General features: G+C 33.5%; 1 protein-coding gene across 1 annotated transcript in view; it reads left to right on the forward strand.

Annotated features, from left to right (window-relative positions):
- LOC134277886 (protein polybromo-1-like) overlaps positions 1-11,531 on the forward strand; it is a 62,693-nt gene extending 51,162 nt beyond the window's left edge. The window contains exons 34-43 of the mRNA XM_062760178.1: positions 577-624; positions 1,505-1,531; positions 3,152-3,277; positions 4,245-4,367; positions 5,549-5,744; positions 6,096-6,122; positions 6,517-6,909; positions 9,898-10,012; positions 10,442-10,668; positions 10,966-11,531. Of these exons, the coding sequence (XP_062616162.1) occupies positions 577-624; positions 1,505-1,531; positions 3,152-3,277; positions 4,245-4,367; positions 5,549-5,744; positions 6,096-6,122; positions 6,517-6,909; positions 9,898-10,012; positions 10,442-10,668; positions 10,966-10,967 (1,284 nt within the window). The 3' untranslated portion in view covers positions 10,968-11,531. The remainder of the gene's footprint in view (positions 1-576; positions 625-1,504; positions 1,532-3,151; positions 3,278-4,244; positions 4,368-5,548; positions 5,745-6,095; positions 6,123-6,516; positions 6,910-9,897; positions 10,013-10,441; positions 10,669-10,965) is intronic.
- Positions 11,532-13,326: the final 1,795 nt, after the last annotated feature.

The following is a 13,326-nucleotide window of genomic DNA, read 5'->3' on the forward strand; positions in this document are numbered from 1 at the left end:
AAAAGATCCCTCGCTGTTCTAAGGACATCTTTAAAAGTGCCGAGTATCAGGGATAGGACAAAATTTGCAGCTCTCCACCAGCAAGTGGTGGTGTCTCCATATGAATGAAAAATTCTTAAGAGGGATGTTAAACAACAAACAAACCAAAAGGTGACTAAAAAATTTCAGTACCAGCACTTCCTAAAGCTGGAGTCAAAGATTATTATAAATTCCACCAAAATGGTAGGTAGAAAATTAGTACAGAGTCCACCAGTAAGGTAATCCAAGTATTCACTAGTACACATGGAAAAATTAAAAGATACATGTAATATCATTTAATTAAAGAAGAACTTCCATAAGTCTTGTCAATACTTCAGCTTAAAGGCTTTCTTCTTTGTCCTGAATAAACTTAACAGTATTGTTTTTGGCCCTTTGAATTTTGATTAAAATTATTAATCCCTTCAAAAAAAATCTTATTTATAATATAATCAATATTCATACTTGTTAGATATGAGAGAAAATAATGTGCACTTCTTTATGTCATAAATTGCTCTCTTTGAATTGATAAGGAGTTTATGAAATCCTGCTTCATTTTAGACATTCGAGGATTTCAGTACTCCTGTACCAGAAAAAACCTCCAAGAAGGTATATACCGCCTTAATGTGTGTTTAGTGGGCAGACCACCTTAATGTGTGTTTAGTGGGTGCCCCACTGTTTATTGTTTTCAGTTTCATTTAACTTGTTAACTTATTTATTAACTCTGCAATTTCTGAAATCTGCAGGCTTTCAAATTTATTTTGACCATTTCTTAGACTAAAGAATCAGATTTTTTTTATGAAGAAAAAAAAGGATCTTTTTAAACAATTCAAATAACTGTTTTGTTTTAAATGATTTTATAAGGTTATTTCTTAAATACATAATCATTTATCAGATTTAAGCAGGTTTATAAATTATGATGTTTTATTGAATTTAATTGTATTATGCAAGGCAAGTACCAATATTTCATCTTCTGAGGAAATACCTTTCAGAAATAAAGAACATTGTGCTTCTACTTTCAAATATTCTCAGATGGATCAACTTTTGCTGAATTATAATCAATTTAAGTCCCTAAGCTCAAGAGTTGCACTTAGGAATTAGCTCCCTTAGGTTATGGAGTAAGGGCCTTAAGCTGCTGCAGTTTATAAACATGAGCTTGTAATATATGCATGTTAGTTCTGTTAAGTGAACTCTGCTTTATGTGTGTTTTATAGTAATCTCTGTTTCAAAAGGAGCTTAATATAAGTTAGTTTTAATATACTGCAGTTGCTGTTTTCTTTGTGCTATTATGGTTTTTTTTTTTTTTGGTTTTTTTGCCAAAGAAAAAAATTCTTAATCTGCTTTATAGAGATGTAGAAAAGAAGACTTTTTTTGGTTATTGCATCACATTTTTATAAGATTTCTGTTTTACAATTCCATTTTTCCCTATTTATTGTATTGAGTCACTTGTATATATAAGATATTTGTGTCATATGGTGACCTATTTTAGGAAGAACCAACAGAAAAGAAAAAGAAGGTAGAAGCCCGTTTTCCAGCTTGATTTTGACGAATCCCGTTAATTAGATATTAATTAAATAGAATGGCTTTGTCATGAATCCCGTTAATTAGATAATTAAATAGAATGGCTTTGTCATGGCTTGTGTTTGTGAGATTTATGTAGCCAAAGTTGATATGCAACATGTTATATCCCCAAACCAAGTGATTTCCTAGTTTTAAATTGAGATACCTGGACAGAAAGGGGGCGGTGGGGGGGGGGGGGGGGGGGGTAATTATTGGGTCAACCTGTCCTAGAGGAGACTCACTGATTCACAGAAGATACTTAGGGAACCTTAAAAAGACCAAGAAATATTAAGTCATTATGTTAAGTCATTATGCAGGGATTTCCTTGTAACATCTGCTTGCTGTACAGAATTCATGTCAGATCGTGGCTTCACTGTCCTTCATTATAACACAGTAACATTGTGCTAGCTGTATTCTGAGTGAACTGATCAGTAGCTGTAATAATTACCTAACGTATATTTAAATAACACATACTTCTTACTCATCTCTGCCGAGTTTGTGTAGCATGTTATTTGTTATATAGCTTTTACAAATAAAAGACCAAGTATTTTGTGTAAACTTAGAATAAGAATTCTTGATTATTGACAAGTATCTTTTATACATGTATCAGTGTAAACTTGGGACAGAAGTTCTTACCATTACTGGGTGTTTCTGCCTGTTGCTGCCTTGTTCTCAGTTATTTCTGAATTAACAGTACCTTAAGAGCTGTTATCTCATGAAAAAAAGTTTGTTTAGAAAAAATCTTCATTATAAAATATAGGTCATTTAGAGCTATTATTTATAGAAAATATCACTTGCATATCCAACATTAAATTGTATGCTTTCTTTAAAACTTATATACTGTCAATTAATAATTTAACTGTCAAAAGAACAAAATTAACAAGGATTTGCAATGTTTGTATTTATTCTTGACAAGGGCATGTTGAAATTTAATCATTGCATAAATTCATATTTACTTTGCACAAATGCATTCATTTGAAAATTTCTGTTCTGTTGCACGTTTACATCCACATTAAACAAATTTTAAATATTTTCTTAGCAACATAATAATGCAACTATCTGCAGTGGGTTGGAATTTTCTCTTTGTTTTGTGAATAATAACATGAATAATATTTTTATTTGTTACAATATCAAGGACCTAAAAGATTACAAATCATACTTACTATCCATTGAATATAAATACTAGCTGATACTTTCAAAATCATTGAGCAATTCTTTAGAAAACAAGATTTATCTGCTATTGTTGAGATATCTAATATGTATTTATCAGCTTATGGTCAGATTTACCCGTAATGTGTGTTTTGTTTCAGATATCAAGGAGCGGGGTAATAAGGGGTTACATGTTAATCTGAGTTTACTGTTACTGTTTGACTTTTATCATGTTTATATATTTATTATTTTATTGTTTTTTTTTTTGGCCAAAGCTGCTGAAGTCATGCATCACGTACTGAGTGACATGTGACAAGTCACATGGTACATGTTCACTGGTGTGTGACTGAATTTATGTTACATGCTAATAAATGACTTGTGACAAGTCATGTGATACATGTTCACTCGTGCGTGACATCAATTTTAGGGAAAGAATTCGATGAAGCGTCAGATCAGTGGATACATTGTATATTCAGGAGAAATCCGCAAAATAATCCAACAAGAGAATCCGGAGTGTACGTTTGGAGAGATCAGCCGGATAGTCGGGGGCAAGGTAGACGTGACACGTGGTCACTATGTAGATGTGGTCACTGAAGCATGTCCAGCGTGATAGAGACACAACAGGGGTCTCAGGGGGTAACTCAGGGGTACCTCAGGGGTAACTACAGTCATTGATGCACTGTAGAGGACCACTAGTCATATGATAGAATCCTCCTAATGCTAATGCTAAATGAAAAGAATATTGGTGAAGTGTATTGGTTACAGACCTAATATTGTTATCTTAGGGCTGTGATTCAATGGAAAGGAACTACAGTACCTGGCCATAAGTGAGTCATAATTTTATTTTTACACTATATATTTCATTGAAAAACTTATTTTCATAAAAACTTGTTGTGAAGTCAATTTTAGCTCAATTTTCATGATTTTTTCACTGAAACATGCAGAATTATTCAAATTTTCTTATCTTAAATGATAAACAAAATGATACTTAAACTATTGAGAATAAATCATAAAATATTGTCATGACAAAATTTTCTAACCTCAAATTACTATGATTTCTTAACAAATTGAAGTCTTAAAATTTTTGTTTTGCACTTGACCTGTGATTTCACGGTAATGCATAAAGATAAAACTATTTTGAAATAATGTGAAGAAACTACATCAAATTCTGCATTTTATGGTGGACATTAAAAAGCAAGAATATTTCAGAAAAATGTGTTTCCTAATGAAATATATAGTGGAAAAATAAAATTATGACTCACTTATGGCCAAGTTCTGTATGTTCGTTATCTTAATTTTTGTCTAATGTACAAATCTATTTAAAATTCTTTATTGGCAAATAATAACATAATAGTTGTTAACTACAGTGCATTAACGGCTGTGTTTACTTTGGACGCGCCCCACTCAGTACTTCAGTTCTGTAAGTTATCCACTGAGTTACTCCCAGATACCCCTGAACAGAGCACTGCATGGTCGTCAAACTGTCGCATGCTATTTTTTTTTGTTTTGTTGATTTGTAGAAAAACAGGAAATGGCGTCCTCCCAGTGGTTATATTTTGTTCTCTAAAGAAAGTCGTAGGATCATCAACGCGGAATCCCCCGACATCTCGTTTGGAGAAATTAGTCGATTAGTGGGTGTACAGGTAATTATACAAACAGGAGCAATTAATTATAATTAAAAATAAATCATCATTCTTCCACAGTAATAAAACAGGAGCCAATTTATAAACAATTTCATAATCTGTAGGGTTAGTCAAAGAAGACAGTATCTAACCATTATTATAATGCTGCAATTTCTCCAGCTAGGTAAAAGATTTAAGAAACATGAAAATATGATCAGATTTATTTGTTCCTTGGAGTTAAGTATGAAGTAAAAATGAAGTTTATGAAGGTATTTATAAATATAAATCTTAAGTAAAGAAATTTTGTGCTTTGAAATTCTGTTTGAAGTAAAAGTAAATTCTTAATGAAGAAGGTATTATGCCAATAAGTGAAAAAAAAATGTCACAGTAATTAAAAGTAATTTTCCAAAAAACATTAACTCTTCTAACAGAAGCTAAAATTGTCAGTTTATAAATAGATTTTAAGTTAGTTTTATTTCTATCCACTGCTCACAAAACATTTACATAACAAGTTTGTTTTGAATGGAGATTTATTGATAAGAATACTTTTTGAAAGAAAATAACTGGTTTCCCAAGAGATGGAGAAATATGACTTTAATTAGACAAAATTAAATTATAAAGATTTAGATTGTGTGGAATGACCTTTAAAGCATGTTTGGTAAAACGGGGGTCCATTTCAAACCGTCACTAAGCCAGTCAGTAAGGGCAGCCTGTTCCTTATATAAAGCTGTGTCATAAAACAGTTCCCTCTGATATATATATTTTTTTAGTTCTATTTAATTGTTGTAGCCGAGTGTTTATTTATTTTTTGTGCTTAGTGTATATTGATTTTTATTTGGTATTCATTTTTTTTGTAATGCATGGATTGATCATTTTGCATGTGCTGTACGTGGTATGATTCAGATTTCTTTTTAAAAGAATTGAAAATTTTGTTCAAGAGAAAATGCAGGAATTAGCCACAAAAGAATTAGGAAAGTTTTTAAGGAAATCAACTAGTCAACTAATGTTGATAAAGAAAATTTAAGAATCAAGAGAAATTAAACAAATTTGAAGAAGAGATAAGATAGAGTTTCCAAATAGTAATAAAAGTGAAATTTATTGTGAATTATTCAGGAATAATGTAGACCAGAACAGAAAATGCATTCTTGTATAAATCTGCGAACTACAGTTTTAATAACTGTTTTATTGTGCTGTTTTAACAGTGGAGAAATCTGGATAAATCTGAGAAAGAAAAGTATGAGGAGCGAGCCAAGCGAATCGCTGAGGAACAGCTAGCTAAACAACAGGAGGCCACAAAAGCACTGAACGACTCTCTACAGGGTCAAGGTCAAAGTGTGTGGGACATCACGGGGGGCAAGGGTTCCCCCGCACCATCTAACAGACCAGGGACTCCAGGAAGTAAGTAACAATATACTGAACAACTACAGGGTCAAGGTCAAAGTGTGTGGGACATCACAGGGGGTAAGGGTTCCCCCGCCCCGTCTAACAGACCAGGAACCCTGGGAAGTAAGTAACAAGACACTTAACACTAAACAACAGGTACTCTTTACAAGGTCAAGGTCAAAGTGTATAAGACTTCACAGGTTGGGGGGGGGGTGTTAAGGGATCCCCTGCCCTATTAATCAACCAGGGAGGAAGTAAGTAACATATTGAAAGTAATATTTTTCCTTTCAAGGGAAGTAGGAATTTGAAAGGTTTTTAACATGCATTTAACTTACAGTGTGACATTTAATTAATTCTTTTTTTTAGGTAATCAAGTACAGTACCAAGCTCAAGGTAATTTATTTTTCCCATGATGCATCTTTCTTTTTTTTGAATGAATGTTTGCATGTGTCTTGTAAAGATGTAGTATTTAACTCATTTGTTTCCTTTATTTCATAATTTCATGAATTATCAAATTTGAAAGTTTTTACTTGTTCCAAATGAAGAAAAAGAATTTTCAATTAGACCATTCAGGATTTAAAGAAAAAAAAAATCTGTCAAATTAGTTGAAATTTCTATCATCTGGATAATTTTTTTTTTTGCTATATGGAATAGATCTACCTCTACTAATTCAGTCATGTATAGATTTTTATATAATTTATGTTTTTGTTTTTATGAGTTGGGTTTCACATGCATGACGCTGTATGTTATTTTTGTTTCTTTTTATTTTGTGGCTTTGTTAACAAAGGTCTTCCATCAGGGGCACCTAGGCTACCACACCACGCCGGCATGTCACCAGGGCGACCATACATGCCCCCCTATCACGGGGGAGTCACCCCAGCAGGGATGAGGCCAATGGCGGGAGGATATCCCCCCACCCCACCAACCAGCATGCTGCCCGGTCATGTCACCCCACAGGGTAGTATGTCTCCCTACAACATGACCCCCCGACCCCCTAACTTGGGGGGCGGGGCGGCCCCTCCTAACATGTGTCGCTATAGCAACTCACCTCCTTCTCTTCTCTCTGCTTCTGGACTTTCAGCGCTACAGGAAATGCTTCGTCGACCATTTAACTCGGCATCGCCGGGGGCTACTGTATCCACTCCACCTTCACTGGAGTTTTACCCCCCAATAGAAGCAGGTAGTGCTACTCTTCTTCTGATCAAGTCAGATTTATTAGACTAAATTGGCAAATAAAATCAGATTTGTTAGGCTATCTCTGATAAAATAAAAGTCAGATTTTGTAGGCTATCTCTAGGCAAATAAAAGTTGGGATTTATTAGGCTATCTCTGATCAAATTAAAATTAGATTTTAATATTGTGCTATCTTTGATTGAGTAATCTCAGATTTATTAGACTATATCTAATCAATTAAAAGTCAGATGTGTTAGGCTTTGGTCAAGTAAAGTCAGCTTTAGAAAATCTCTGCATACACAATCGAATTTCTGCTAAGCCATTTACTTATAAAGTAATAAAATCAATATATAAATAAATGTAGTGTCTGGTCAAAGTTATTATTTTCCATTGAAATTAAACTTCGTATCCACAGAAATCAAACTTCTGACCATGTTAATTACATTTTTTTAAAGAAATTATAAAGCATTTAATGTTGCTGATTGATTTTAAAAAATGGGAATTAAATTAAGGATTTAGAAAAAGAACAATATGAGAAATATATCTTATTTTTTTAATATAGAACATTTGTATTACATGAATGGTGTACTTTGATGACAAAAATCCTTGAAGAGAGCTCTGTAAAGTTCCTTGAGAACTTTCCATTCATTACAATAACTTAATTTGTGATACTTCATAGTATTTAAGATTCATTTCTGTATGAATTTCAATGTAAATATACAGACAATCTTGTTAGTGTGATACAAGCCAAAACGATTCTTAGGTGAGACGGTATTTAACCAGCTCTTTGTATGACTGATGTCCGCTAGAAACTCTCATTTCTTCTAAGCTAGATTCTTTTTATTTTATTGCTTATTTTCTATCATTAACTTGAACCATCCATGAAAATTAAGCTGTAAATGTCATGTTTTGGGGGTGCGAGTTTAATTTTAAAACTCTCCATTATGAATGCGCCTCTGTTCCCTTGTGATATTTTTTTCCAGTATAATTTTAATAGATATTAAGGACCCTCTCTACACCAGTTCTCAATATTTTTTGGACATTGAAAAAAATTAATTGCATAAAAGAGCTAATATTGTGCTTATCTATTTTTATTAATATAGGAAAAATGTTACAGACAACACAGTATCAGTGAATAGATATCGCTGTTAATTACTTCAATAGAGAAAATACATGTAAATAACATGTTCAGTTAATTTATCCTGGCCTTTTAAAATGTTGAGAATACTTGAATTGATTACAAATTGAGTAATATTGTGTAAATGTATATTTTTAGAATTTAGTTCTAAGGGCAGATCACTCTAACTGCAGAAAAATACCTTAGAATCAGAACTCTTTAGTGTGCAGTGTAGAGAGGTTTCTTAAACAAAACCAGCGGTAAAATTCACCTAAGTTAGGGTATCATAGAAGACTTTGAGAATTTCTGGAAAAAAAAAAGAAAGAAATCATGGATATTTCATTGTAAAGAGTTATCTCTCTTTGACTTATCCTTGTAAGAGTTATCTGTCTTTATAGAGGTTTATACCCCCTTAAGATGACCTGGCTTTATACATGGGTTGGTTCTCATCCTTAACTAGCATGGTTCTTAGTGTAATGTTTATCTATTTTTGATTTTTTACTAATAAGAAACTGTTCTTCACTATCCCTGAGTGTATCTGTACTATTTATTTACCCCGGCACTCATCATTAAATTCTGCTTGTTCCTTTAACTTCACTCTCTCCACATGTGTATACATTTATTTTTTTGTTTGATATGCACATAAAGTATTGTACTTATTGGTATTTCATAATAAAGTGCTCAAGAGTTGTAAATTTTGCCTCAATTTAAACCGTTTCAACTAAAGAATGTTTAATACAGTTAATTCTCGATAAACCGCCACCTTTTGTGATTTACAAATCATGGCGGTATAACGAATTTGGCAATGAATTGAATTTCCCACCTTTTAGGAAACAAGAAGTAGAGTTACCGTTCTTAGTTTTTCTATTCTTATAATTACATGTACATGTATATATAAACCATATTTCTAAATTTTGAAATACTTCAAGTAATTTTTTATCTACAGTTTCTTTTTTAAAAAAAAAAAGTGCAGTTATGAAATAAAGACAAGTACATGTACATGTGCATCTATGTACATGTAAATCGGCACGTCTGATATTGAAAAAAAAACATGCTAAGTTGATCATCGTGATATATTGCTGACAGTACGTAAAATGGTTTCTTGAATAAATTTATTGTTTATGGCATCATTGTTAGTGAAACGTTCACAATTTATACCGTATGATTATTTTTAGGCAAAATTTGCATTGCTTTAAGCAGAGATCATCAAAATAATATTGTATTCGGCGTACTTTCACAAAGTTCTACCCCTTTAGTGGCGAAGCCGTGACTAATTTATTTTAATTGATTTTTTAAACAAAACAACAGAACAACATCATTGTAACAGTTCATATTAAAATTATTTGTTCATTTAATTCTAATTTAATTATTTAATTGCTTATACCTTGTCTGGCTTTGCATGCTTTACAACAGGGATAGCGTCAACCAATTAGCCGCTCTACTGACCGCACGCACCTGTGGCGGTATATCGAGATAACTGACACTTAAAAATGGACATTTGTTTTTAAAACAGGGTGGCGGATGGCGGTATGCGAGTTTGGCGTTATAAAGAGAATTTTATATAGCAGGAAAAACGTTCTTGGGAAATCATGGCGGTATTGCGAAAATGGCGATGAATCGAATGGCGTTCAATTGATGTACATTGTTATTTAATGATGTGGAAGATCAGTAAATAACTCTTTGTTAATTTACTACTTGCATAAAATGTAAATTGAATGAAAGTTTTATTGATAGCTTTATAGAAAATAATAAATCTGTTTGTTCAAAATGCTTTTATTGTTATTTAATAAATTCCATGTTTGGAACATTTAACATAAATGACTCACTTTTACTGGACAACAGATGGCGCCACACTTACTGTTACTTTCACTTTTACAGGACAACAGATGGCGCCACCTCCCCCACCACCCCCTCCACCACGACCCCCATCCCCGATGTTTGTCAGTGTACCACCCCGGACACAACGGCTGCTTCATTCAGAGGCCTATCTCAGGTATGTGTTACCCCCCCCACCACCACTTTCTCTACCAGCTTCATTCAGTTTCTTAAAATTTTTTGGCACTCGGTGGTTAGATGAGGCCATCTTGGTAGGAAAAATGGGAAACATTTAGTTGTTGTATGTAAAGCACTTACCTTTTACCGTACTTACAGGTGTATTATATAAACATTTACCTATTACTGTATTTACAGGTGTATTATATAAACATTTACCTATTACTGTATTAACAGGTGTATTCTATAAACATTTACCTATTACTGTATTAACAGGTGTATTATATAAACATTTGCCTATTACTGTATTAACAGGTGTACTTTAAACATTTGCCTATTACTGTATTAACAGGTGTATTCTATAAACATTTACCTATTACTGTATTAACAGGTGTATTCTATAAACATTTGCCTATTACTGTACTTACAGGTATATAGAAGGGTTACGTGCAGATAAACCGTTTGTCAGTGACTGGGACAAGAATCTCACTGCTACTGCAGAAAACACAAACACCGATCCAAATCGTCTGCCCTCCCATTGGCTGGCTGAGGGAGCAGGTTACCATGGCAACGTGTCCAATGCATTATGGGCATTACGTGATTTAATGCTGAAGGACACACTAAATATCTCGAGGACCCTCCCATTTGATGCATTGTGTAAGTTATTTAATATATAACAAGAATATTCAAGTCACTTAAAAAATCAAAAACACAATTGTGAAGTCATTTGTATAATTTATAACACATTGAGTAAGACATTTATCCAACAAGTCATGACACACTATATTAAGAGGTGATAACTACATTTGACTTAATCTATGTGTAAACCAATCTAACCAACCAGATTTCTGGTTATGTGGAATGAATTATTGCTGCATTTAATTATAAACTTACAGAAAGGAAAATATAATATTATGTAAGAATATACTAAAATGATGGGTTTTTATTTTTCAGAGTTTGGTTATTAGATTCATCATTCTGTGTTTTGATCCGTTGTCTCGACCCTCATCTGAAATGTGTTCCAAGACTGTGTTCATGAGAGAGCTCTGGTTAGCGTGCTGCAGATCTAGTGTGTGATGTTAAAGTGAAATGTGGTCAGGAGAGCTCTGGTTAACATGCCGCAGATCTAGTGTGTGATGTTAGAGTGAAATCAACTGTAGAGTCTATAGAACAGCAGCTGAAGAAGATTCATCAGTGTGAATAGAAGACTGTGTCACCATTGTTATATTGTGTGTCTCAGAGATTTACATAGAGAGTTTGTCATGATGCGTATTAGAAGTCTTAGGAAATTTTGTGCCCAAACTGTTGTAAATTCAAGCTTTCAGTGTGAAATATTTCAGTTTTTTTTTTTTATTTTTCAGATGTTTATTAAGTCCACTGAAATGTTGAATTTCTTCAAATTTTATTTTATAGATTGAAATACATAGTAAATCTTTCTTTATTTTACATTTGTCAATGTCATTGTTCTTAAATTGCATGGCAGCAGCGTTTTGTGTTAGTAGTTCATTGTCTGTAATTAAACAAATAAAATATTTATCTTCAAGGAGGGGCTTCTTCCTTTTTTGATGATGCAAAAGATTGGAAAAAACAAGATGCCGTTTGTGAAACACTATGCGCCCAGCGGCAACAAATTTTTTAAAAAACACCATATTTTTAGCATAAAGGTCGCAGTGATGGTCACAAGTTCATTGATCTTGATGTCATTTGAAAGATCTTGATTAGTGAAGTATGCATACCAAATATGAAGTCTCTATCTTTCATGGTTCAAAAGTAATGATGAAGGTTCAAAAAAGCTATATTTAACATACAAGACACAGTCAAGATCACAAGGTCATTGATCATTGTTAGTAGAAAAATCTTGATTAGTGAAGAATGCTTACAAATATGAAGTCTCTATCCCTTATGGTTCATAAGTTATGGTAATTGATTGTTGACTGTTGAACGTCCTTCCAGAATATTTCACTGACATGGAGACGTCACCATCGCTGGTGAAGGGCTGCAAATTTAGGCCTATGCTCGGCACTTACAGCCTTTGAATAGGGAGGGATCTTGATCATGCCACACCTGTTGTGACATGGGCCTCAGTTTATAAGGTCTCATCCGAAGGACCGCCCCATTTAGTTGCCTTTTACGACAAGCAAGGGGGTACTGAGGACCTATTCTGACCCGGATCCCCACGGGGTAAAGTTATTGTGAAGGTTCAGAAAAGGTATTTTTAGCATATAAGACACAGTCAAGGTCACAAGGTCATTGACCTTGGTGTCATGTGAAAGGGCTTCATTAGTGGAGTATGCATGCCAAATATCAAGTCTCTATCTTTTATGGTTCAAAAGTTAAGGCAAAGGTTAAATTTTGCAAAAAAAACTCTTTTTAGTATATAGGTTACAGTCAAGGTCACAAGGACATTGACCTTGGTGTCATTCGAAAGAGCTTCATTAGTGGAGTAGGCATACCAAATATGAAGTCTCTGTCATTCATGGTTCAAAAGATATGTCGAAGGTTAAAGATCTTTCGATCCTGGCGCATAAAAACATACTATAGATGCAAAGGCATCCGATCTGGTGTGGGGTGGGTTAGGTGTGACGTGAAAAGTGAGGATTAACCCCTCCTCCATTTTTTTGCAAAGATATTGGATATTAGGGCTTAGTCCCCCCTCACCCCACTTTCAATCTCCTTCAGTTCAGCTAAGATAAGCTGCTAATCACCCATTGTTCAGCCTCCTGCATGCTAGTGCAAACAAAGCATCCTAGGGTATTTGGAAATTTTTAAATTGCACAAATGATGTCAAGTTCTCTTTCAAGGCAACATAATTAGGACAATGAGGGCATTAAAAATCTAAAAGAACTTCTGGACATGAAAGTTTTAAACTTGTGTGGAAGCCTCTTAATAAAGTGTAGATTTTATATTGTTAAAACTATGACCAACCAAGGGTAAGGCATCCAAATTTTACATCGAAATTCCTTTGAAAAATCTTTTCAAGAAACAATTATTTGCGTCTGTGAAAATGGTTTTAAAACATGCATATAGAACACAATATTCTAGTACCAAAATGTTTTATTTTGTAAACATATTCATACAGTGTATTTGAACGTTGGGTTTTTGTGACAAATGCTTTTAAGGGAGGATGAACAAACTTTTTTGAAAAATATTGAAAATAATACCTTATGTCATGTTTTTGCATCTTTTGCAACGAAATGAGGAAAAATATACATGTATATGTATATCAATCCAGGCATCAATTTTTAGGTCACCTGAGTAAACTCAGATGACCTATTGCTATCTCTTTTTTTGTCCGTCAAACGTCGGTCGTAAACT

This window comes from Saccostrea cucullata, unplaced genomic scaffold (genome assembly GCF_032062105.1).
Source record: "Saccostrea cucullata isolate Sc308-1 unplaced genomic scaffold, CSIRO_AGI_Scuc_v1 ctg1250, whole genome shotgun sequence".
Lineage (NCBI taxonomy): Eukaryota > Metazoa > Mollusca > Bivalvia > Ostreida > Ostreidae > Saccostrea > Saccostrea cuccullata.